Below are 26,862 nucleotides of genomic sequence, written 5' to 3'. Positions count from 1 at the left end.
TATTATGAATGATCTCTTTAATGTTTCGTAAAGATGGTGTGTGATGGCTCTATTTATCCCCTTGGGTCAAGGGTTGTTATATGGCCCATGGGTATGGGGCTTGCCAAGTAACATGTAAAGTATGTACATACATAAATTGAAGAAGACAGAGAGAAGGAGATGGTGAAGGAAGAGGAAGAGGAAGAGGAAGGAGGAAGAAGGAATCGAAGAAGAAGGCGACGATGGGCGGCGACAGAAGCGGAAGCGGAAGCAGAAGCAGAAGCAGAAGCAGAAACTGCGGCAATGCCCTGCTGGCTGCCCTCGTTCCACTGCCTTCCATCGCCTTCTACGCCGCCTTCCTCTCTAACTGCCGGATCAATTCTTCTTCTTCTTCTTCTTCTAACAACAACAACAATACTGCTGCTCCTGTTACTTGGGGGGACCGCGTCTGCCACTGGTCTTCTTCTCAGCATCCCGTTGCACTCCTCAATCTCCTCTTCTTCCTCAACGTGGACGTCCTCTTCTGGCTCATCAGTCTCTTTCAGCGCAGCACATGGGTAAGTGAGAGAAGAAACCTCTGCTTCTTGTGCTCAGCGCCAATTATCTTCCTTTGCACTATGTTAGGGTCTAATGTCCCATTTGCATTTTCTTGTGCATATTAATAGCTCATAGATCCCTATTGGACCTTCTTGCCTCTTTTCATGGCGCATTTCTATGCTTTGCACCCTCGATCCAAAAGCGACCCCATTCGATCTCGGGTCGTCATTGCTTTGACTTGGCTTTGGAGCATCCGTCTCACTCATTCCTACTTTCGGAGGGAGAAGTGGCAGTGGGGCGAGCGAGAAGATTGGCGCTTCGCTCAGATGAGAGACAAGTATCCCAAACATTGGTGGTGGATTTCTTTCTTCTATGTCTATGTCTCTCAACAGGTATCAAAAGCTCAGTTTTTCTTATCTTCCTAATTTTTGGAGTAGCACACACACACACACACACACACACACACACACACACACACACACACACACACACACACACACACACACACATAATGGATATTAGAATCGGGAATAATGTAGCATCGTATGTTCTCTCTGTTCGTGTTCAATGTCTGGATTCACATATTTTTGTGAGATTTGTGCATTCTGTATTCCGTGTTGTACATTCATTACATTAGCATAATAATATCAACTAGGAAATAGTTTATGTGTATAGAATAGAAAGTAACTGGAAGCCCAGCTATATTTTCTGTTGGGATCATAAGTTTGTTGGCAATTGTCCTTGAATAATGCCACGTATCATTACAAATTATGGCTATATATGTCTTTTTTACTTTTTCTCCAATGTGAAATAGTCAAAGAGATATATGAAGTTGAGTGCTTGGAATGTAAAACACATTTACGAAATTTCCTTCATGTCAATCTGGATATAGAAAACAAGAGTTGGTTTCCATGTAGCAATACCAGAAACTCTCCACAATAAATTGTACTAGCTGCATGGGTCCTTGGCGATACAGTCTTACAGTTGTTATTGAATATGATATGGTGTATATATCTCAAAGAACATGATATGCACTGCTATAGAGGTTTTGGAATTGACTTATCATGCTCATTCTTTGCCACATTTACAACTTCTAGCACCACAAATGCACCAGCGAAGAGTATGTATAAAGCAAGAGTTGCTAATGCTGTCACATGTTACCGCTTCAAAAAGAATATATTAGCTCACTCATATTTGCTGACGTTATAACTTAACGTGGCTTTATGTATGTCCTAACCTAAAGTGTTTTTCTAAGGCACAACTATATGATTGGATGTTCACACTTATGCACACTCTTTGGTCTAAGGATCGGCATGTGTGCCATCATGAGAAAATTGTACCTTGTCAAGTCACTTTAGTGGAGGTCCTACATAAATGCACTTTGAAGGGCAGCATGAGGATTAGGGTTTAGGTCAACCAAAGAGGGAAAGAGTCTGAGTGAGAGACAAAGGGAGAGAGTGAGAGAGATGCACGCTATCTTGGGTACAAAGAGTGTACCACTTTTTTGGTTTTTAGATATTATGTATATACAAGTAAAAAATGCGCTACGAGTGCGGTCACACTCATGCACTAATAAAAGGCACAATGGCCCTTTATTCCCAACAACCTCCCACCTAAAGGCAATGTGCCGCGAGAAAAAAAGAAAGAAAAAAGTCAGCTAAGTTCAAGTATGTACAAAGCTGAACTACATACATCTATCTAACTCCCATCATCTGTCGGCAATGAGCAAATCGCTCAGCTGGAAGACCCTTCGTGAGAAGATCTGCAGGATTATTATTTGTATATACTTTGACAAGCTCAATGTTCTTGCTGTCAAGTACATCTCTGATGAAGTGATACTTCACTTGTATGTGCTTCGTCTTTGCATGAAAGACGGGATTCCGAGCTAGCATGATAGCACTCTGACTGTCACAATGAAGAATAGGTAACTCTGTAATGCCAAGATCTCTCACTAGATATGAAAGCCATAAAGCCTCCTTGCATGCCTCAGTGGCAGCAACATACTCTGCCTCTGCAGTAGACAATGCAACACACTTCTGTAGTCTGGAGATCCAAAAGATTGCTCCTCCTATGAAAGTAAACACATACCCAGAAGTAGACTTTCTGTAGTCCGCGTGGCATCCTTAAAACCAACGACAGATGCCTTTTGCTTTCCAAAGCAAATCTATACCCCATTTTGTTAGAAATATTGAGAATTGATTAGATAGGTATATAGAGTTACAACTATAGAGATGGGATATATGAAAACAAAACTTCTATTACATACGAGAGTAGCTCACAATGGTAGTTTTCCCATGCACTCACACCTTAGAGCTTAGATAGGATATGGACCAGCTCACTACAAAATTAGTGGGGACTGATAATCAAGCCAACCACTGTGAAAGGAAAGTGGATTGCTTTCTATGTTTGGTCTAAGTATAACATTAAATGTGCAAGTTAGTTGATAGTAGTGGAGATATTCCTTTTTTGTCAACTGACTTGTCATTTAATATGACCAACTCCCTAGGTATAGGCTAGTGCTAGATAGTACTTATCTTGAAGTCAATGACGCATACTTCAAGACTAAGTACATCGTAACTTCCCACAAAATATTCTAGTTGACTTGATTAGCCAATCCTATTACCTATTTCTCTCTTTCCTAAATACATTGTGTCCTACGCATCTACGGTTTCGTAGATTAACACCTTATCTACCCATATGGTCGAGTTGCACACTAGCCGCTCCTCATTTGGGGCGCTATCACAAAATGTGCACTCTAAGAGCACATATGGGGATAGATTTACAACTTGGGGCTGATCATTGATTATATCTAACATGCCCCCTCAATGATCAACCCATTGAGTTCACTTGGAATTGGGCCAACTCCTAGTCGTCGAAGGTGTTGTTGTAACTATTCCGCTCCAAGCGCCTTTGTGAAGATATCCGCATCATTTTCTGATGTCGGACAATACTCAAGCTCCACAGTCTCATCATTTATTAGCTCCCGCACATAGTGATATTGAATCTCTATGTGTTTAGTACGTGCATGAAATACGGGGTTCTTGGCAATGGCCATGCAACTCTGATTGTCACACCTCAATACCGTTGCCGTCCTTATTGGAAATGCCACATCCGTAAGGATTCTTCTTAGCCAAACTACCTCGCATGCCGCTATGTATGTTGCTTTGTATTTTGCCTCCGTTGAAGATAGTGCCACTGTTGGTTGTTTTTTACTACTCCATGAAACAACGCCAGAACTTATTGAAAAACAATATCCAGAAACTGATTTTCTGGAATCACTATCTCCAGCCCAGTCGGAGTCGCAATACCCACTAAGTTCGTCAATTGTCGGCTTGTAGAAGATTCCGTAATTTAAAGTACCCACAATGTACTTTAATACACGAAGAGCAGCTTTCCAATGAGTCTCCTTCAGCTTGTTGCTGAATCGACTCACCACACTGACTGCAAAACAAATATCCGGCCTAGTGTTGCATAGGAAAATTAGACTTCCTACTAGTTGTCTATACTTCCTTATGTCAACCATTGGTGATGCGTCTTCTTGGGATAGTTTGCAGTTTGACTCCATTGGAGTTGACTTCAACTTGCTGTCCATCATCCCAAAGGTCTTCAAGATCTCTGTTGCATACTTTCTTTGTGACATGAAGATGCCAACTGAAGTTTGCCAAACCTCAATTCCAAGGAAGTAGTGTAGAATCCCCAAGTCTGTCATTTCAAACTCAGTTTTCAAACACTCGTGTTTGGCCAATGCACTCTTCATGGTCACCAGTAAGAACTAGGTCATCCACGTAAATGATGAGGATGACTTGTTTCCCGTCCTTCATTTTGACATACATACTTGCATTTGAAGCACATTGCTTAAAGTCAATTGATTGTAAGAAGCTGTCTATCCTCTTGTTCCAAGCTCTTGGTGCTTGCTTTAGACCATACAACGCCTTCTTCAGCTTGCATACTTTGTTTTCTGAATTCAGCATCTCAAACCCCGGTGGTTGCATCACGTATACCTCCTCCTTGAGATGCCCATTCAGAAATGCCGATTTGACATCCATTTGGTAAATCGGCCATCCTCTTGAAGCGGCCAACGCTATGACCATTCGAATTGTTGTCATGCGAGCTGTCGGGGCAAATGTTTCTTGTACATCGAACCCTTCAATTTGGGAGTATCCTTGGGCTACTAGCTTGGCCTTGAATTTCTCCAAAGAACCATCAGCTTTATACTTTACTTTACACACCGACTTCGTGCCTATCACCTTCTTCTTTGTTGGCCTCTCTACCAACTCCCATGTGTCATTTTTCATGATGCTATCATATTCTGATATCATCGCCTCTTTCCACTTCGGGTTGGCCATGGCTTCTTCCACCGAGGTCGGCTCACTCACTGAGCCGATGATGTCCACCATCAGAGCCATGTTGACAATGTGGTCAGAGGTTCTCCCTTGCTCCTGTATTCTTCTTGATCTTCGTAATCCATCAGTTGAAGTTTCAGGAAACTCAACTTTAGGAGTACGGTCATTGAAGAATTGTTGAGCCCACTTAGGTATTTTCTTTACATGTGGGACTGGCATAGGCTGAACTAGTGAGCCATTACCATCAGATGGTTCAGCTTCCTTTTCTGGACAATGGATCGGGATTGGGTAAAATACCTCTTCAGTTGATGAGATAACTTGAGAATCGTTGTTCTCAGCTAGCTGTGGTTGTTCTTCATCAAACACCACATCGCGGCTTGTCAATATCTTTCTTGCCTCTGGATCGTAGAGTAGATAGGCCTTTGACTCTTCACTATGTCCGAGAAAGATACACTTCTTGCTTTTAGCATCCAACTTCTCTCTGCTCACATCTGGAACATGTGCGTAGCACGTACACCCAAAGGTTCTGAAGTGCAGCACTGAAGGTTTCTTGCCTGAATAAGCTTCGTGGGGTGTTTTCCCTTGAAGTGCCTTCGTGTAGCTCTGATTGAGGATGTAAACTGCTGTATTCACTGCTTTAGCCCAGAATGGGTCAAGTAGTGCTTGTGCCTTCAACATACACCTAGCCATCTCGACAACTGTTCGGTTTCGACGTTCGACAACACCATTTTGTTGTGGGGTATAGGCAGTTGTAAGTTGGCGCTTAATTCCATGCTCTTTGCAATACTCACAGAATTCTATTGATAAGAATTCTCCACCTCGATCAGAGTGTAACTCCTTCACTAACTTTCCGGATTCTTGCTCAACAAACTTATGCCATCTTTTGAAGATTTTAAAAGCTTCAGCCTTCTCCCAAAGGAAGTAAACCCACATCTTTCTACTGAAGTCGTCGACTAGCAGCATATAGTAGAGAGATCCACCCATTGCAGGAGTCACCATTTTTCCAGAGAGGTTGATGTGTATTAGCTGTAGAGGAGTCTTTGTCCGATTTTGACTCTCTTTTGGAATAGCTGATCTTTGATGCTTGCCCATCATACAAGCATCACAAACATGACTTAAGTCAGATAGGGTTGGCAACCCAACTACCATATTCGACTTCTTCATCTCCTTCAACACAGCAACATTGAGATGCCCAAATCTCTCATGCCATTGCTTTGTGTTAGTACTTGTGCTGTGGTCAGTAGAAATGGTAAGTGCGCTCAGCTCATAGAGATTGTTGCGCCTTACACCTATTCCTACAACCTTGCCAGCAGAATATGTTATTTCTGCACCCGACTCCTTGAATCGAACATCAAGACCCTTGTCGGTCAGTGCAGAAATATGGACAATAGATTCTTCTTGAGATCTGGCACATACAACACTTGAGAGAGATGCTTTGTCCTGCCGGTCGTTGCTTTGAGGGAGATGGTTCCGGTTCCTTTGGCTGGACATCGAGCATTGTTCCCGACCACAACATTGATGGGCTCTTGTAGAGGTGTCCAAGAGCTATACCAGTCATGATTACTGGTCATATGTCGGGATGCTCCACTATTGAGAATCCAAGAGTCGTCGACAACTTGGGTATCAACTAAAGAACACACTTCTTCAGTTGCGACCCATAACTCAAGCTCATCTACGACGTTGTTGGCGGACTCGGGCTCTCTCCAAGAGGTCTTACTAGAACCATTCTTCTCGTCCGCCATCTTCTTCCGACAATCCTTGATTGTGTGACCCTTCTTGTCACAATAGAAACACGATCCATTGAACTTCTTCTTTGGTATCCTATTCACATTGTTTGAATTGGATGCTCCTTTACCCTTAGTCCTAGAGACAAATGCCGAATCTTCCCTTCTCTTGTCTTCAGCTGAAGCTCCTCTTCAAGCAGCATCACACTTAGTTCATCAAATTTTAAAGGAGTGGGTCGAACCTGAGTGTTCAATGTTGTCACAATGCCATCATACTTGAAAGGAAGTACTCAAATGCACCGATGAGCCATATCCTCTTGAGAGACGACTACTCCAACAGCCGCCAGCTGATCTTGAAGATCCTTAATCCTTTTTACAAAGGATTCTACTTTCTCTCCATCAGCAAGCTTCTCTGCAGAAAGCTGATTTTCAAGGTTTTGTATCCTAGTATAGTTTCTGGTCTCATACTGACTGGCCAATATGCTCCAAGCTTCATGTGCCTTGGTTGTATGTTGCACTAATGTTAGTACAGAGTCACATACACTAGTGACTATGGTACACAGCGCATCAACATTCCTTCTCTTCCAGGCTCGAAGTAGATCAGCATTTGGAGGGATTGATGTGGTAGGGTGTGCAGGGTCAAAGGTCGTCATGGGCTCATGGTCTCCTCTTGTGGGTCCCATGATTGTCTCCAACAACTCGTAGGAGTCCAAAATGGCAGACATTTTGAACTTCCATAGAGTGTAGTTGGTTCCATCTAGCTTTCCATCAGACAATGGAGGTGGGCGAATGCGCAATGGAGCAGCTGCAACATTCGTGGACAAAGCCATTGATACTCTCTCTCTCTCTCTCTCTCTATTTCTCTGTGCTGCTAGACAGCAACTGCCCGTATATACCTAATCTAGATCAACCTCTCAGCTCTGACCCCATTTTGTTAGAAATATTGAGAATCGATTAGATAGGTATATAGAGTTACAACTATAGAGATGGGATATATGAAAACAAAACTTCTATTACATACGAGGTAGTTTTCCCATGCAGTCACACCTTAGAGCTTAGATAGGATATGGACCAGCTCACTACAAAATTAGTGGGGACTGATAATCAAGCCAACCACTGTGAAAGGAAAGTGGGTTGCTTTCTATGTTTGTTCTAAGTATAACATTAAATGTGCAAGTCAGTTGATAGTAGTGGAGATATTCCTTTTTTGTCAACTAACTTGTCATTTAATATGACAAACTCCCTAGGTACAGGCTAGTGCTAGATAGTACTTATCTTGAAGTCAATGACGCATACTTCAAGACTAAGTACATCGTAACTTGCCCACAAAATATTCTAGTTGACTTGATTAGCCAATCCTATTACCTATTTCTCTCTTTCCTAAATACATTGTGTCCTACGCATTAACACTTTATCGACCCATATGGTCGAGTTGCACACTAGCCGCTCCTCATTTGGGGCGCTATCACAAAATGTGCACTCTAAGAGCACATATGGGGATAGATTTACAACTTGGGGCTGATCATTGATTATATCTAACACATTTCACCCTTGTCCTCGTATCCTAGAAAAATACATTTGCAGGACTTTGGCTCAAGTTTGTTGCGTTCTTCCTTACGAATGTGCACAAAAGCCTCACAGCCAAACACTCTCAAGTGAGCATATGAAGGTGGTTTGCCCGACCACGCTTCTTGGGGTATTCCCCCTCCCAAAGACTTGTTAGGTGACCGATTAATCAAGTGAACAGCTGTTATAATAACAGCCTCTGCCCAAAAACCATGGGTTAACGCAGCATGAGACAGCATTGTACGGACCTTATCTTGAATAGTTCGATTCATACGCTCTGCAACTCTATTTTGGGGTGGATTATAAGGGGCAGCGAGTTCCCTCTTTGTCCCTTTGCTGTCACAAAATGCTTGAAAGGCCTTGGACACATATTCCCCACCATTGTCAGATCGAAGACACTTAAGTGTCTTATCAATTTGATTCTCAACTAATGCCAAAAATGTTCGAAACTTGTCGAGCACTTCATCCTTGCTACGAATAGGGTAAACCCATACCTTCCATGTAGCATCATCGACAAAAGTGACTAAGTATTTCTTTCCGCCTAATGATAGCCTTGGCATTTGACATACATCTGAATGTACTAACTCAAGCGGGGACGACTTCAGCAAAAGAGACTTTTTATGAGATGTTTGTACATGTTTACCATAAATGCAATGATCACAATGTTCAAAATCAGCATAACGAAGACATGGCAAGTAACCCAAACGAGACAATACTTTCATACCAGTTTCACTCATGTGTCCCAACCGGCCATGCCACAAAGAAACACTAGGTTGCTCGGTTATGGCAACAACATGGTCACTCACACTAGATACATGGAGAGGATACAAAGCATCACTTTTACTACCCTTGGCCATAACTCTAGATCCCTTACAAATCTTCCATTTCCCATCACCGAATGTTGTGTGAAATCCATCATCATCTAGCTGTTCTGTGCTAATCAAGCTCTTCTTGAGCTGAGGTACATGCCGTACATGCTGAAGTGTGAAATCAGAACCATGCTGAAACTATAATTGCATAGGGCCAATACCTGCAATTTCACATGCATAGTTGTCCCCAAGATGGACAACACCATGTCGACCCGCTGTGTAATCTGAAAACCACTCACGATGAGGGGTGACGTGAAAAGAAGCACCGGAATCGAGTATCCAAGTGTGCATGTCACCATCCGTATTTGCAAGTAAAGCATGTTCTCTATGGCATGATGAAACAAAGAGTACATCATTTCCACTATCACTATCATGAGTGACTACATTCACCTCTTCAATTTTAGTATTGCCTTTCCTCGGTTGAATTTCTCTCTTTTCTTCTATGAAATCATCTATCTTCGTGCCCTTTCCTTTCTCTTTCTTCCATTTGAAACAATCATGTTTAAAGTGACCCCTTTTGCCACAGTGATGGCATTCTACATCTTTACCACGTGATTTATTACGGCCATAACTATCAGATTTGCCTCTTTGTTGTGACCTACCCCTCATATGCAACGCACTAGAGGACTTATTGGATGCATTGTTTTGTCGACTCATCTCTTCCATGAGTAGAGAAATCTCTACATCGGCATAAAGAAGCATCGCATTTGAATTGCTGATAGCAGTCCTGAAAGTATCCCAACTTTCTGGCAAGGTGCAAAGTAAAAACGTGGCCTTAAACTCATAATCAATGATGAATTTCAAGGCAACCAGCTGGCTGAAAATGGAATTGAACTCACTCAAGTGAGTTGACATGGGTGTGCCCTTTGTCATGCGCAAATCCATAAGTTTCTTAAGCCAATAAACTTTGCTAGCTGTCGTCTTTTGGGCATACAGTTCCTCTAGTCTAGTCCATATAGAATAGGCACAGTCCAAACCTTCAATATTAAACAGCAAGGCATCATAAATCGATAACTCAATAGTCGAGCGTGCAAGCTCGTTCAACTCTTGCCAATCATCTTGGTCCATATCTGTAGGCTTTACCCCTTTGACTTTAATAGGCTATGCATGCTTCTTCTACAACAGGATGTTGTAGCATTGCTTTTTCCAAACCGCAAAGTTATGTGCACCCTCAAGCTTCTTGATGTGCATAAGGTGGCTACTGTCACTGCTGCTAGTCATGATTTCTTAGCCCAAACGAAGGACCAAACTTGCTCTGTAGAAAACCCTAAACTCTGCTCTAATACCAGTTTGAAGGCAGTACGAGGATTAGGGTTTAGGTCAAAAACAGAGAGGGAGAGAGTCGAAGTGAGAGACAAAGGGATGCACGTTGTCTTGGGTACAAAGAGTGTACCTCTTTTTTGGTTTTAGATATTATGTATGTACAAGTCAAAAGTGTGCTACGAGTGCATTCACACTTGTGCACTAATAAAAGGCACGATGGCCCTTTATTCCCAACAAGGGTATCCATGCTTAGCAATGGCAGAAACAGAAAAATGGTTTTTCTTTATGCCAGGGACATAGAGAATATTGTTCAAGGTGACTACATCCCCATTGACAATTGTAATATGAACTTGACCAATGCCTTTTATGATGTAAGAAGCATTATTGGCACAAGTATCGGTGTTCTCCTTATGACAAGCATCTTTAAGTGTGACAGAAATTTTTGCAAGAAGTTATGTGTTTAGAAGCACCGCTATCAAAATAGCAAGCATCCTTACAGTCACTTATTGATAAATATGCGTCATCCTTTGAGGGATCATACATTGTATGTATCAAGAATGCCCACTCATGTTAAGCAATGTGTGCTTCTACCTTCGTACCAGTAGAGGTGGTAACATTAAGACCAGACAATTTTTTTTTCTCTTCACTAGCTTTCCTTTTTCGACATTCGCTAATGTCATGGCCTGGTTTACGACAATAATTGCACCTTTTCTTCTTCTTCTCCTCATGGGAAGTTGAGGCATGATTGCCTTTAGAAGGAAGGTTATTTTGTTTTCGTCCTTTTTGGCCTTTGGACTTAGAAGAGGTATCAAAAGCTTGATCACCACTATTAAGAACATCCTGATTTGCTCGAGATTGAGATTCTAATAAGAGAAGGGAGATTAGCTCATCAAAGCTGAAGCTCTCTTTACCTCTTGTAAGAAGCCTTATTGTTGTGGTGAAGCCTTGATATGAATTTGGAAGCGCGGCAAGAACTTTAGAAACTAGCTACTTGTTTGAAATCACTTCATCAATGTTGAGTAATTATTCCTTAAAGTCCTTTAATTTTGTTAAGAATGTGTCCATGGATTCACCTTCTTGCATCCTTGTTTCTTCAAGTTGCTGCTTAAGCATATCAACTCTTGCTTCATTCCTTTGAGCATACAAGTTCTTTAACACATCCTAAGCACTTTTTGAGGTCATGCAAGATCGGATATGTGGAACAATGTGATATTTGACCGATAATGCGATGAGAGCATGGGCTTGAGCGTCCTTACCCTCGCACTTAAGTTGTGAAGAAGTGGATTGTTGAGTGGAGCTTGAAGCATTGCTTGCGTTAGTTGTTCCTGAAGGGAAGGGAGAGTTTGGAGAAGAACTTGAAGTTGGTCGTTCATTAGATCTGATGACAATGTCCCATAGCTGCTTTGCTACCGGTACATGTCTCATCATGTACGCCCACATAGGATAGTTAGTACCATCCAACTTGTCTTCAACATTAAGCATACCAAAAATATTAGCTTGCTCAGCCATTGCAAAAGCAAGAAATATGGATGAGATATTGTAGTACTTGGTTATATTCACCAAAATGTACTAAAGCAATATAATATTGAAGAAATAAATGAGAGATAAGAGTTACTCTGCTTTGCTGAAAACTTATTTTGTTGTGGTAAAAACTGGTTGCTGTAGTTGTTGTGCAGTTAGGGTTTGAGACTGCTACAAAACTTGTTTTGATTGTACCTCCAAAACCAAAAATCCGATTTGGGTGTGCAAGTAGTCAAAAGAATCAGCTCGTCATCTACTTTTTGAAAATGTGAAGATAGGGAAAGATCGCCTTTGCTGCAGTTTTTTGTTCAAACTTTTGTTGCTGTAGATGGAGAGGTTTGATGTCTTTCATTGTAGAGGCTTCGAGGCATGAACACAAGAGGCCAACCAAAAAAACAAGAGGTTGGCACCCTATCACTCAAACCAGTGTGACTCAACCTTCTTGGCATGGACAAAAGTTTTTGTTGAATTGCCAAAGAAGTAATGAGAAAATTGTGTTTCGACTTTTCTTTTGCCCTCTGCACATGCTAGTTATTTTGGAGATGGTTTACATGGAATTCCTACATGTTTCCAATTCTATATGACAGGAAGTGTATTTGGATCATTGAAATTGTTATGGCATAACTATAACATATCTCATGGTAGTTTGCATCGTAGCTTTCTCATACCGTAGCTTGATATGAGAATGTAAAGGAGTGAGAACTGCTTTTAATCCTAGGGATTGAGACAACCCTTAGTGGCCAAGTGTGAACTTGCTTGGGGGCCTTGGGTCTGACGATAAATATGAGACCTAGCCATCTTCATTGGGGCCATTATTAGACTATGTCGAGATTGTGATCTTGTGATGAACAAACTCTTGTGGCCAGTGTGGGCTAGTACCAGGTACAGCTCAAAGCCAGCCATAGCAATGGTATGGGACACCATCCACGGCTCGAGTTTGTCTCAATCCCGTCACTCGAGGGGTGGTTGGGGTGATCGATACCCTTCTTTGTCTATCCATTCTTCATTTTTTATCTGTTTTCTTATTTTCATGTTCACATGAGAACAAATCTCTAATCGAACTAACGTAGTCAATCCTATGTACAAGAATATCGGCATGCAACTAGGTTTTCAATAGCCTCTAAGAAACATTGCAGCTCCTATAGAACATGTTGGAACAAGTGAGTTTTCATGACCATATGTGGGAAGCTTTTATATGGATGGAAGACCATGTGTGAAGTCAATTTTTGCTCGTAAGAAAAGACCATGGCAGATACATCAGATGCTAAAGTGTATAAGAATAAAGCACAATATGAAAGGTTCAAGAGTTAAAAGACGAATGAGATTGAAGGGATATGAAGTTAGAGGCGTTTTCCAAAAGTAGAAAAAGCAAGAAAATAGAAAAAAGGAAAAAACGCATACAAAGGCAGAGAAAGCAAGGTAGAGAAAAATGCTCATAACTTCTTCATCTCATGTCCAAATTTCAAAAGAAAAGATTCATAAGAAAGTTGACAAAGAGAGCTTTCTTGTATGATAAATTTAGATGAAAAACCAGAAATAATGATATAAAAAACGCATCACGCAAACTCGAGGATATAAGAAAAAAGTAAGAATAACGCAACTAAAAACCTATAAATATGAGGGTATTCTTAGCAATAGAGGGGGGAGGAATAGAATATCTACAAGGAAAAAAAAAGGGGGAGAGGAATAGAATATCGACAAGAAGAAGTGAGGAAGAATAAGAAGATTAGAGGAAGTGAGAAGAAGATTAGTTGAAGAAAGAGAGAAGAAGGAAAGACTATTTTGGATAATAGTATATTGAAGTATGTATTTGGGGTTGTTACTTTTGGAGTCTAAGAGGATTGTATTGTTTTCCTAATAGTATATCGAAGTATTCTTTTCTCTTCCTCTTCTCTTCTCTATCTTTTTTCTTTCTCTCATCATCAATATGATGATGGCTCAGAAATGACATGGTTGAGAGCCAGTCTTACAGGCTTCTATTTTTGACCAATTGACACATGTAGGAAAAGCAGAAATTATGAGAATACAATGATAAAGTTTGCAACTGTTTAGTGGTGTGCAAGATACTTTGAATGCATTAACTTTTATACAGCAATTTGATGCAGCAAACCTGGGGGATATTCACCAAAATTTCAAAGTGTGCTCGGTAATCAGCTTCTTGAAGGGTTCTATGGATGGAAGGTCAAGCACCTTCTTTTTGGGTCCAACTCAAATGAGTTTTCTCGTTGCATGGTTCACAAACACTTTTTAAGTTGATGCCATGATGATGGGGCACAACTTGGATGCCGGAATTATCAAAGTCTAGGAAAATAGAATAAGAAGTTTAATTAGCCTTATTGTCCTGTCCATAAGCTACTTGAGAAGCCAAACCCAAATACTAATTTCTGACTAGTGCTTGATGTGGTTGGCGAGCAATTATTCAGTGAAGCCACTGAGCTGTGAAAACCTTGGAGCTTGTCTAAGATCATACAACTATATTGAAACTGGAGCTCATGCAAATTTTATTACTCCAGATTTGGCAACAAAGTTAAGCGTCCTTCTAAAGGAGATGGGACCTATGGTTGAAGGAGAATTGGCATGTCCTGATCTCATGAAGTCTATTATTACCCTGATACATGGAGAGCCTCATTCATATTCAAAGCTATGTAGTGCTGAGAATGCTTGTATCTTAGACTAACTCATACATAGTTGGATAAAGCAAAATACACAACAGATTAAGAAAACGAGTTTTGGGAAGGCAAAAGATAGAACAGTTCAAGAGTATATAAAAATTCTTGTGGTCTGTAGAATGGTTCAAAAACTGCTTAGCTATTAAAAAATCTAGTGATTGTATAGTTGACGGTTTTTTACTAAAAAATTCCAACTGTTAACTAACTTGTTCATGTGAGGAAAAAATTTCTATTCAGTTCTAGAGTAAAAAGTGCTCATGAAACATGCGCTCAGACCAAAGGTTGCACAATATGCATATTAAGTGAGAGGTGTACATAGTATATGTCTAGCCAGTTCTAAAGTGAGAAGTGGCCCTGAAACATGTATTCGCACCAAAGCTTGCATAGTGTAACAAACCCTCCGGAAGTACAAGAGGTGTGAACTTATTTATAAGAATCTGTTAGAAAACTGTTCTGAATAGTTGTAAGATGCCAACGAGGCTTGCAGCAGCTTAACTATAAGCTAAAACAAGAACTATATTTCTTCGTGAGGCTCAAAGCCTTCAAATACAAAAAATGAGAGTGGGTTTTGTTACCCATGCATTTACAGAAGGACATAAAGTACTCCTAGGTATATAATGAGTTAATGCACTGCAAGAGTGGAGAGAAAAGAACAATGCATTAAATGCTGTAATGAAGTAGTGGTAGGTTCTAAGAGTGAGAATAAATGCTGGATTTATGTAAACCTAGAGAGAAAGATTGTAGAAGGGAAAGTTCAGTTCAGGGGCTGTCACCCTCCAACACCTCCTCTCAGATCCAGAATGGTGCTCCTACATTGAGATAAGTAAGGAGTTGATGAATAGTGTCCTTACAAAGAGGCTTGGTAAATTAGTCAGCCACATTTTCTCTAGTGGAACAATAGTTCAATCTGATGATCTGATTAGTGACAAGCTCATGAACAAAATGGCAGCGAACTTCAATGTGTTTAGTCCTATCATGGAAGGAGGAATTGTGTGCTGATGCACGAGCACTTTGGCTATCGGTGAGAACTCGAATAAGAGTGAGTAGCCTGTGGAATTCTAATATGGTCAAGGATTTGTCTTAACCATAAAAGTTCACAACATGTATCCAAATATGCATGATATTCAGCTTCTGTAGCTGGAAGTAGAAATTGAACTTTGTCTCTTGGATTTCCAAGAAATCAAACTTGAGCCAAGCAGAAAGCAATAGCAAGAAGTAGACCATCTTGTGTCTGCATCTCCTGCCCAATCAGCATTGGAGTAACCAATTAGCTCAATGCCTCTAAACGAAAGGCTGTAGCTCATTGATGCCTGCTAAGTACCGGAGAACATGAATGGTTGCTTGCTGGTGAACTTGGCATAGAGCATTTGAAAACTGGCTGAGAATACTGGCATTGTAGGACAAATCAGGTCTTGTATAGATAAGATGAACGAGAGACCCAATCAGCCTCCAGTAATTTGTACTATCCTCAAAGATGGGTGAATGTTCTTCACGAGAAAGCTTGGTTTGTGGATCCAATCAGACCTGCCATTGTTTTGAAGAAGTTGAAGATACCTACAGTGGCTGAGAAATATGGCTTGATGTGATTGATAGATTTCCATGCCCAAGAAGTAATTTAGAAGTCCTAAATCTGCCATTTAAAATGTTGCTTTTAACTCATTGCGAAGCAGCTCTCTCTTGGCTTCAAAAGAACTCGTAATTAGTAAGTCATCTACATATAGAATAACGACACACATCAATCCATCTTGAGAAAGGACATAGAGATTGCTGTCTGCAGAGCATAATTCAAATCCAAAAGAAATAAAGAAAGAATTGATCTTGTCATACCAAGTGTTGGGAGCTTTTTCAAGAAGCCATACAAGGCTTTTTTCTTCAGCCTATAAACCATATCTTCCTGACCGAAATCTCAAAACCAGGGGACTGCTCTACATAGACTTCTTCCATTAGGCCGCCATTCAAAAAAGGCAGCCTTACACATCCATTTGGAATATACAGTAATTTTAGCTAGATACATCAATCCATCTTGCCAAAGGACATGGAGATTACTGTCTGCAGAGCATCATTCGAATCCAAAAGAAATAAAAAAGAATTGATCTTGTCATGCCGAGTAGTAGAGAGAGAGAGACGGAGAGAGAGAGATTCTAATATCTTACCACAAATTTGGTTATGATAAAATGAGCACAGATTCTAATACTACTTTCTCATGCAGTGCTTTCTAGTGGGAATTTGCCTTCCAATATATGCTGTCCACAACAGCTCAATTGAGTGGGGCATCTTAGACTTTTTGGTATCCTGCCTTTGTATCTTGGGGATTGCAATAGGTTATGTGTCTGATACACAGTTATACAATTTTGTTGAGAAAAATAGAATCTTAAAGCAGCTTGGGGCTCCTCCAATACCAGTACTTGATAATGGCCTTTGGTACTATTCAAGGCATCCAAACTACTTTGGTGAACAATTATGGTGGTGGAGTCTTGCTGGCTATTCATGGATTGTAGGTCAGAGTTGGGTAACAATTGGCACCATCATAAACTCTGTTATCATGGCTCAAGTGACTATATTAGTGGAGGAGAGGATGGTTGTCAATGCATCTAGGTCTGAAGCTTATGAGAAGTATAGACAAACAACGTCTGTATGGATCCCTTTGCCCAAGCATGTGGCAAAACCAAAGCTTGTGAAGTCATCTTAATGAATATGAATTTATGGTATTATGTATGCACATATGTATGCAATATTTATCCTAGTGATATTTACGTCCCTTTAAGGAAGAAGGGTATTGATTTCGAAACTTCCTCTTTGTGTTTATTTGAAATATCATTTTAAAATCGATAAATTACTTCTTGTGGTGGTGGTTTCCTATTGTGTGCATTTGGCAACACATTCACCCCCACCAAACTAGCGCGTCCTTTGGCATGCGCCTAAAATTGAGTGTTTCTTTGAATATGGAATTTGTTTCTTGGACATCAGAATGGAATTGTTTGCAATATAGCCTCCTTCAATTCAATTGAACATCCAACCATATTGATGCATCTTTTCCTTCCATCCCATGGGTAATAACGTTTTTCCTTTTTTTCTAAATTACCATTATAATAAATAGACATCCAGTTATCCATGGGATCATCTTCTTCAATAACATCAACATCGATCGCATCCACACTATCATTTCCACACTATCATTATAGTACACATCTTATACACTTCCCAAATAATAACACTTTTAATTGCATCATTATTACCATAATTTATTATCAAATGACAATGATTCCCATTCCCATTATCATAATATCAACAATCTTAATCTCATCCTTCCCGCACACGCAACATCAACATACTCACCCATATTATCATTATACTCATCCCATATCATTTTAACATCTTTTTGATTATCCTCACTTATACCCTTGTGATTATTATACAAACTCACATCATCATCAACATAATTTTTGTACAATGTCCTCCCCATCACAAACCCTTAATCAATTTTCGTAATGAAAGCCCTCATGATTGTCACCTTATACATTTTTGAAACCCTTATCTTTATAAAATCTGTCATCAAGAAAGCTAACACAACCTTAAACACACAATCCTTTATGGTCATCCTCTTGAAGCTTGCTTTCATTCTCATCGTTACCCTTAACCTTATCATAACCAAATCCATCAAAAATACCCCATTTTTTTATCATCACAACCCTCACTCATATCATTACACTTTCTATCATATTCGTCAGCATAATGATAACCATGAAAATCTCCATCCCGATCTCTCCTCTTATGATCACAAAGATATTTATCACTCATTTCTTCATGACCACAATCATGATGATCTCCATCTTTCCTCTCGGGGTCACAACAATGCTCATCACACGTTTCCTCATGACCACAACCATGAATATCCCCATCCCTCCTCTCATGGTCACGGTTATCATCACGCATTTCTTCATGACTACAACCATGAAGACCTTGATCTCTCCTCTCATGTTCACGGCAAGTTTTGCGACAATTGCAACTATGAAGATCTTCATCCCTTCTCTTATGGTCATGTTCTTCAACACATGTCTTGATGAAAGTTTTGCAACAATTGCAACTATGAAGATTGTTGAGCGCCAAATCCAACTTCCCTAATGTAGTGGCTTTCACACTAGCAATGGACATACTAGGTCTAGGCTAGTTTTGTGAATAGTAGAAAGGGTAGTTGCCCTAAGTGGGTTGGTATTTAAACCAACTCTTTTGTAACCAAGTTACTGTTGGGTTTATTTCTATCTTTCGCTAATATAGCTTCTTGATCTCTCTCCACCGAGAAGGTTGAGCTCATATGTGTATGCTTTATTCACACATGGAGACTTTGTGCTTCAATGTATGAATACCCCTTCTTAGGAAGGAGACACATATCAAGAACACATGTATACTCTGGTCCCATAGGTCAGAATTGGCCTCTTTATGGACGATAAAAAATCTAATTCCAATTCTCTCTCTCTCTCTCTCTCTCTCTCTCTCTCTCTCTCTCTTTGTCACACACACACACACAACGGTGAGTCACGTGTTGTATTGCCTAGCATTGTGCGTTCATGATAACATGCTTGGCTACATTCAAGAGGGAAAAACGTTGAAAGAAGCCTGGGGCAACCTCAATAAGATCCTTGCAGCCAACACGACTGCATGCAAGCTTCAACTCCGACAGGAGTTGAACAATATTCAACAAAGGGATATGTTGGTCACCAACTACACCTTGAATATCAAGGAGTTGCGCGACGCCCTTGGATCTTTCAACGTCAATATCGATGACGACGAAATGGTTCAGATTTGTCTCAGTGGTTTAGCATCACGATTCGGCATGATTAGGTCAACCATCCTTGCAAGAAAGAATCCTCCCTCCTTTTTCAACCTTAAGTCGATACTGTTGGTTGAAGAAAATCACGTCCGATCAAAGTGCAATGTGCTAAATGGTTAGATGCTCTACTCCCAATCAGACGAGTGAAGAGGATTCGACCGAGGAAACAGAGGCCGATTTGGATGAGGTCGACATCATCAGTCAACCTAAGTACACAACTCCCACCATTGGCAAGAGGCCAGGAACACATCAAGGGAGTTTGACAGAAGGGGGAGCCATCGTGCCAGATCAAGTTCCCAAAACAACCCAATCGAAGTTGGGTATGTGGAAAATTCGTCTACTATGAAGAAGAGTGTCGAAAGAAAAAACGAGAATCGGTTTCAACCAACTGACAACTCACGAACTATGCCATGAATTCCGACTATGGGAATGTTCGTAACGAGGCATAAAGCACACTCAATGTTGGCATCAAGTTCGACTAGCACCTCTACCTTAGACAATGTATGGTTTATTGACTTTGGAGCATCCAATCACATGACATCTCACGAAGATTGGTTCCAAGAGTTGCGAAAGCCCGATCGACTCGACTATGTTGAAATTGGGGATGAACAATTCACCCCATTCAACATGTTGGAAATGTCTCGTTTGAGAACGATGACAAGTGAACCTACATCAAGAACGTCTTGCATGTCCCGTCCATCATGAAAAATTTGGTCTCTGTCAGCTAGATGGTAGAACAAGGCATGCAAGTACGGTTCAATCACGTAGGGTGCTTTATTCAAAAAGATGGTTGACTTGTTGCTCGAAGTCAAAGAGAAGGTCGAATCGTCATCCTCGATTCGAACGAGGTGAAGACAACTATGTTCGCGAAAGGCCTCAAAGTCGACACTGACTTGGAAGTGTGGCACAAAAGAATCGGCCACATCAATCTCCAAAATCTCAAGGGCATGCAGTCAAAAGGAGTCGTCATCAGAATCCCGACTTTTATAGAGATTTTGAAGGAGATTGTTGGAGTGTGCGAAGCTTGCCAATTCGGCAAGCAACATCGATAACCGTTCCCAAAAGAGAGGAATGTAAGCAAAGGGATCTTGGATGTACTACATTCAGATGTATGGGGACTGACTCAAACGACCACATTCAGTGGATGTCGATACTACGTCACATTCATTGACGACTTCTCCAGGCACATCTAGATTTATTCTATGCGGCAAAAGAGTGAAGTGTTCTCACACTTCAAGAAATTTTTAAATGAAAACGAAAAGGCAATTGGGCGGCATGTTCGATGCCTTTGGTCAAAATGGAGGAAAGGAGTACTTCTCAGACGAATTTACAGCCTATCTTCGAAAGGAAGGAATTTGACGAGAATTTACCTACCGAAACACACCTCAACAAAATGAAGTAGCCGAACGTAAGAATCAACACATATTAGAGGTAGCAAGGGTGATGATGAATGAAAATAACCTGCCTAAATCATATTGGGATAAGCGGCAAACACGATGACATGTTGATCGTCGGATCGGACCGAACCAAAATCGGGAATCTGTTTTTGGAAAAAAAAAAACCGGGAATCTTCTCAATGAAAGATTTGGGTCCTGCGAGACATATATTGAGGATGCACATAGTCTGAGACCGGACGAAGAAGTTATTGTGGTTATCACAAGAGAAGTACATGAAGAAGGTGCTCCAATGGTTCAGCATGATGGATGCGAAGCCGGTCAGATCGACACTTCCGGTAAATTGCAAGTTGTCTGAAAAACAAAGTCTGAAGAAAAAGACGGAGAAGTAAGAGATTATAAACGTACCATATGCCTCCACCATCGAAAGCTTGATGTACGCAATGGTGTGTACCCGGCTGGATATCGGATATGCAATCGGAGTGGTCGGCCGGTTCATGAGCAATCTAGGAAAAGAACACTGGACAATGGTCAAGTGGATACTCCGGTACTTGAAAGGCACCTCGAGTATGTGACTCCGAGGAAAACCCCAACTTGACGAATTCACGGATTCAGATATGTTGGCTGATGCGGATACCAACAAATCTACATACGGATATGTCATGACTTTTGCAGGGGGAGCCCTATCGTGGCAGTCGAGGCTCCCAAAGTCCGTTGCACTATCAACAACAGTCACGCGGAGTACATGGCGGTCGTGGAAACTGGTAAAGAGGTAATATGGATGAAGGACTTCATCGGAGAGTTAGGGATCCGACAGGAGGAATCCGGCTCTACTGCGACAATCAGAGTGTCATCCACCTCGCAAAGAACGTGACCTACCATTCACGGACCAAGCACATCTAGAGGAGATATCATTGGCTCTGGGAGAAGGCAGAAGATAAGGAGTTCTTACTGACGAAGATCCATACGGAGGAGAACGGGTCCGACATGCTAACCAAGGTGCTATCAACTGATAAGCTAGATGTGTGCAGGAGACGGATCGGATTGACAAGACATCCCATGCTAGAGTGAAGGGGAAGCTTGTTGGGAATTCAGTCCCTCCGGATGGGATCCGGATGAGAACCGAAGGAACCGGATCATACAGATCCGAAAGGTATTCGGATGGATCTGGTGTGAACCGGATCGAGGGACATATTTGTAAATATGTTTCTAGAGTGCATGTCATTGCCATATATGTAAATAGTCCTAAAGTCATATAAGTATAAATATGACTTAGGGCAATCACTTATTAGTGTTGTTGTATAGAGACAAGTGAGAACATGAGAGAGAGAGAGATAGAAAGCTTTACTGTTGTAACCGTCGGTTGGTGAAGACATAGAGCTCGAGGTCGTTGCCTGTGAGTCTCGCATCGTATCCTCTTCTCATAGAGATAGTTGGAGTCTGTGGGCTCCCGTGGTTTTTCCCTATTAGGGTTTTTTTGAGAGATCAAGCTCAACTTAGTTTAGTTAGTTAGTCAACCATGTAACTTCGTAGTTACCTAGATAGAATCTAGTTAGAAGTGTTGACTATAACACCTTAAATAGGACCTTGTACTTAAGTGGGATATTGTAGATCCTCCACTCCCAAGTACATTTAATATAGGACTTACACATTAGTACCTATATTCTACTTACACATGTGCACCTTTGCACATGAGATGTATATATACCTCATTGTGGGTATTTTTGTATTTTGATGATGATAATGCTAATTTAACATAGTTACTCATCCCCCATCTTGTGTTGTGCATAAGTGTATCTCTCTCTCTCTCTCTTCCTCTCATACCCATACACACACATATCACATAATCTTCCGCTTATCAACTAATCACATAATTAGGTACTAATTAACCCTTGCTTAATTACTTACCTAATTCTTAACAGGTTTTCCATGTAAACATCTCGTGTCCTCTCTATCGTCTATGTAAGCGTATTAATCTCCATTTCAATTTCTTTGTTCTTCCATTGAGTGTTTAAGCCTCGGTTGTGGCCGAGCGTTTTTTCCTTGTAGTTTTTAAAAATCGTGTGCATGCATGATAGATTCTTGAAAGTTTGTTCAAATTTGATAATTCTTGACATCTCACGTATTTATCAATAAAGGAATGCGACATATTACTTGTTTCAAATGTCCCAGTGTTTAGACATTTATCATCCCCATTACATATAGTTGTTGGGGTCTATGATACAATTAGAGTTTGAGAGTTTTGTTCTTATTAGATGGTCTACATTAACTATCACAAGTATAGTAGCTAAAGGGAAATTTAATTTACCAAATTTCACAACGAAGCTTTGTCGGCACCTTTTCTTATGAGGAGTTTCCTTTGTCATATATACACTACTTTCACAACAAGAAAAGAGAATTCTAGCATGGAAACATGAAAGAAAGTTGTATGTGTATGGAGAGCATACCATTTGAGGGAGGCTTCTAGGGTGGTGTATAGTTCGTGCCATACTTCCCATTCGTGTCATACTCATACGTGAAAGGGCTCCAAGTATCAGTGAAATCCATTCGTCTATATTTATATTTATTTATTATTCTATTTTTTTTAAATATGAAAAAAAAATTATAGACAAAAGTCAAGACCATAAATTCATTGAAAACTAAGAAAGTAGCATCTAAAGTTATAAACATGAACTAAAAATCATCTAAAGTTCAAACATGAACAGTAACCTAGAAAGTCGCTCTAAATTCATAGTACTAAAATTTAATCTCCTCTCCCTATTCTTGAGTTGCATTGTCAATGTCAACATATTGCCCATCATCATCATGATCTTCAAAATCCTCATTAACAATAGTTGCATGTTGCCTTTGCAATAGCAAAAGCCTATCATCATCATCGTCTTCATTAATCATATCCAAAGTCACTTCCATGCGAGTTGAATCTCTTTCTTTGATTTTCTTTAATAGACGATGGTTTGTATGCAAGTATACTAGCTTTTCTATGTGATCATGACTCAACCTATTTCTCCTCTTAGTGTGTATCGATGAAAAGGTACTCCAATTTCTCTCACATGGAGATGCACATGTACCTTGAGAAAGCACTCGAATCGCAAGTTTACTTAAATTTGGGGTTTCTCCTCCAAATAATTCCCAACACTTAACAACATCTTTCATTGTAGTAGGATCATTTGACAGTGGAATTTGTAAAATACCCTTCTCTTGTTTTATAAGTATGATACTCATCTAGTAAAATACCTTGCATCTTAACGTCACCATTTGCATATCGCATAATGGTGTCTATCCAACTAGCATTCACCACATTATCAAAAACTTGAGCATTTTCCCACCAAATTGGATGTAAGAGATATCCAATTGCATGTAGTGGTGAATGTAACATGTGCATCTATCTATGCATAATCCTCTAATTTCATCAAGCAACATGTTCTAAATTCCTTGCATTTTATTTATTTATTTTATCATTTGTTCCATTGACACCATTCTTCACTAACTACTATCCATCTTAAGCCACTATACACTCTATCATCCAATAAATTTGATAGCACAATGAAACTATAAGCAAACCTAGTAGTAGAAGGCTTCAACAATTCCTTTTTATTAAACTTGCGAAACATTACAAGCACATATAGCTTTCTTGTGATAAACACAGCAAACTTCAAAGCTAATCTCAAAGCATCATTAACGCAAGCACATTTTCCAATATCCTCAAACAACAAATCAAGACAATGACATGTGCATTTAGTAAAAAAATTCATGGGCCACTCTTTCTCTATCATATGTCCTACTACCCCACAATTTGATGCATTATCTATATATACTTGCACAACACTTGTTGGGCCAATTTCAAGAATGATAGATTTTAGAATATTAAATATATACTCTAAATCTTAAAAACACTGAACCAAACATTGATGAAGCCAGAACATTAATTGTTGGCCTATTTCTAGTATTTCACCAACCGTCACTGACTATAGTGCATCCATACTTCTATTTATCTTTAATGCATGAAAGTTTATCTTCAACATATTTCACTTCTTCGTCTAGATGTCTCTTTCTAAATTGGAAAGAACTTGGTGGCTTATATGAAGGACCAACCTTTGCAGTTTCTTGAAGCTTGTCATGAAAAAATGAGCTATCAACCTTTAGATGTGGAATATCCTCTACAAAAACGAACATTCTCACTGATTAATCTATAATTTTATTCAAATTTTTTTGCCAAGACATTTGTAGGGATCCACCACTATTCTCAATTACCCTCTTTTTACATGATGAAGACGACCTTTCATTTATAGATGTACAAGTAGATAGCGTAACATTTGCATTAGAAGTACTTACATCCACATTATTCTCATTTTCCATAATACAATTTTCATTAGCATAAGGAATTTCATGGGCATCAACATCCGATATCAATTTTCTTATTTCATCTTTTATTGGTCCAGCCACATTGCGGCATTGATCAAGTCCTTGTCCTTTAAACGCCAATAGATGTGCTTTAATTCTGTGTGGACCACCAACAAATACATGCTTGCAATGTTTGCATTCATTTACATGCATTCCTTTGTCATTTCTTTTCACCACAATAATATGATCCCATAAAAAACTCTTTTGTTTACCCATACTAGAATCACATTGATGTATACATTAGCAATTTAGGAAGTGATTTCATAAAACAACAATCGCATTGATGTATACATTAGCAATTTAGGAAGTGATTTCATAAAACTATAATCACATTGATGTGAAAAATAAAACAAAACATAAGAAAAAAACACAATGCACATTCAAATTTTCAATAGCGTATATGATGTATTTTGACCCCAAATTGGATTCCCTTTGCATACATCAGCCTATAACAAGCGAGCTTACTATCTTGAGATAGAAAGAACCAAGCATTCTAATAATTAGCATTCTAACAAGTAAATACAATCATGCAATTAAGAAACAATGTATCTATGCATAGCATTTGTTTGATCATCTCTACTAAATATATCCAAATTAATAATTAGTGTCACATTAATCTTTCTCCTCCCAAGATAGAAGTTCTCATTGATAGCATCAATTTCAAAATGGGACACTAATTATTAATTTGGATATACTTGGTAGAGATGATAAAACAAATGCTATATGCATAGATACCCAAAATTCATTAGGTTAGCTGTGTCGCCTTCTTATTCAATATAAGCCAATAACTCTCTTCCTTATGAAAGAAGAGAGAAACTTAAGTTGTATTCAAATCAGAATTTTGCATTGTTTCGAGTGAGTTTTATGACACAATTTTACAATGAAAGCAAATCAAACCCATTATTGAAGACTTTAACTCACAATCTTATTGAATCACACACTTCAACATTATATCTAAATATTAGGATTTTACATCAGCTTATAACTGCCTACAAGCAAGCCTACTAACTTGAGAATCTGAGATAGAAAGAACCAAGCATAAGCAAAATCTGAGATATATGGAACTACAAGTAATTGTAAGTACCTTTAAAGAAGAATCAAAAAGGAAAAATTGGTAAGGCCGTAGGCGGGTGAGGATGGATGGAAGGCGATTGCAAGGAATCAGGATGGAGGGCAGTAGGTGACGATGGATGGAGGGCGGTTGTGAGTAATAAGGATGTCCGATGGAGGGCCGTAGGTAGAGGTTGCTTGTCTTCTTCATTTTGTCCTCCTCAAACTTCAGTTTGCGGCACATATATAAAACAGAAACCCAAAAGGAAAAAAATAAGGGAAACTAATATCATGTATCATACGCAAACGTTCACATAGATCTACTAAATTGAACATACGCAAATATTACGAACTAGGGGGTTGTGTCATGCTTGTGTATAGGTAGGTTGTGTACCCTACCAACTATAAAGCATTGGCCATCAATAGTCTTGGTCAACGATGTGTTCTTATCTTACATGTTATCACCTCATACAACTCATTTTGGACGACACAATGAAGTTAGAGTATTATCTTTCAATGGATTAGTATACTTGATCAAATGCTTCTCTTGCTATATAACTCACACATACTAGACTTGAGAGACAAATTCACTTTTAAAGTAAACAGTCAAATTAAAATTATTCTTATCATTATAGCATTTCGATATATTGAGAATTCAAAGATTCTTTCTTAGCATGGTTGAGCACATAATTCATTATAATGTAGTTACTACATTGAT

General features: G+C 39.7%; 2 protein-coding genes across 2 annotated transcripts; one reads left to right on the top strand and one right to left on the bottom strand.

Annotated features, from left to right (window-relative positions):
• The first annotated feature begins 206 nt into the window (after positions 1-206).
• LOC147859054 (3-oxo-5-alpha-steroid 4-dehydrogenase (DUF1295)) lies at positions 207-17,475 on the top strand. The gene is made up of 3 exons (XM_087326590.1): positions 207-536; positions 645-908; positions 16,681-17,475. Exons 1-3 carry the CDS (start codon positions 222-224, stop codon positions 17,158-17,160), a joined length of 1,059 nt encoding a protein of 352 aa, XP_087182716.1. The 5' UTR covers positions 207-221; the 3' UTR covers positions 17,161-17,475.
• A 5,910-nt stretch (positions 17,476-23,385) lies between these two features.
• LOC147859053 (uncharacterized) lies at positions 23,386-24,130 on the bottom strand. Its single transcript, XM_087326148.1, has one exon. The coding sequence runs from the start codon at positions 23,913-23,915 to the stop codon at positions 23,451-23,453; it is 465 nt and encodes a 154-aa protein (XP_087182274.1). The 5' UTR covers positions 23,916-24,130; the 3' UTR covers positions 23,386-23,450.
• Positions 24,131-26,862: the final 2,732 nt, after the last annotated feature.

The sequence above is a fragment of the Azolla caroliniana genome, unplaced genomic scaffold (assembly GCF_043228905.1).
Source record: "Azolla caroliniana isolate FFs.n. ecotype wild unplaced genomic scaffold, voAzoCaro1.0.p SCAF_10, whole genome shotgun sequence".
NCBI lineage: Eukaryota > Viridiplantae > Streptophyta > Polypodiopsida > Salviniales > Salviniaceae > Azolla > Azolla caroliniana.
Note: the sequence above shows the minus strand (reverse complement) of the source record. Positions and strands in the feature narration are given on the sequence as shown.

What these genes read in the sequence shown, in the direction of transcription:
- LOC147859054 (XM_087326590.1), top strand. Translation starts at nt 222, where the DNA reads ATGGGCGGCGACAGAAGCGGAAGCGGAAGCAGAAGCAGAAGCAGAAGC. An exon ending in TCTTTCAGCGCAGCACATGG is followed by an intron (nt 537 to 644) that starts GTAAGTGAGAGA and finishes GCATATTAATAG; the next exon opens with CTCATAGATCCCTATTGGAC. An exon ending in ATGTCTATGTCTCTCAACAG is followed by an intron (nt 909 to 16,680) that starts GTATCAAAAGCT and finishes TTTCTCATGCAG; the next exon opens with TGCTTTCTAGTGGGAATTTG.
- LOC147859053 (XM_087326148.1), bottom strand. Translation starts at nt 23,915, where the DNA reads ATGAGTATCATACTTATAAAACAAGAGAAGGGTATTTTACAAATTCCA.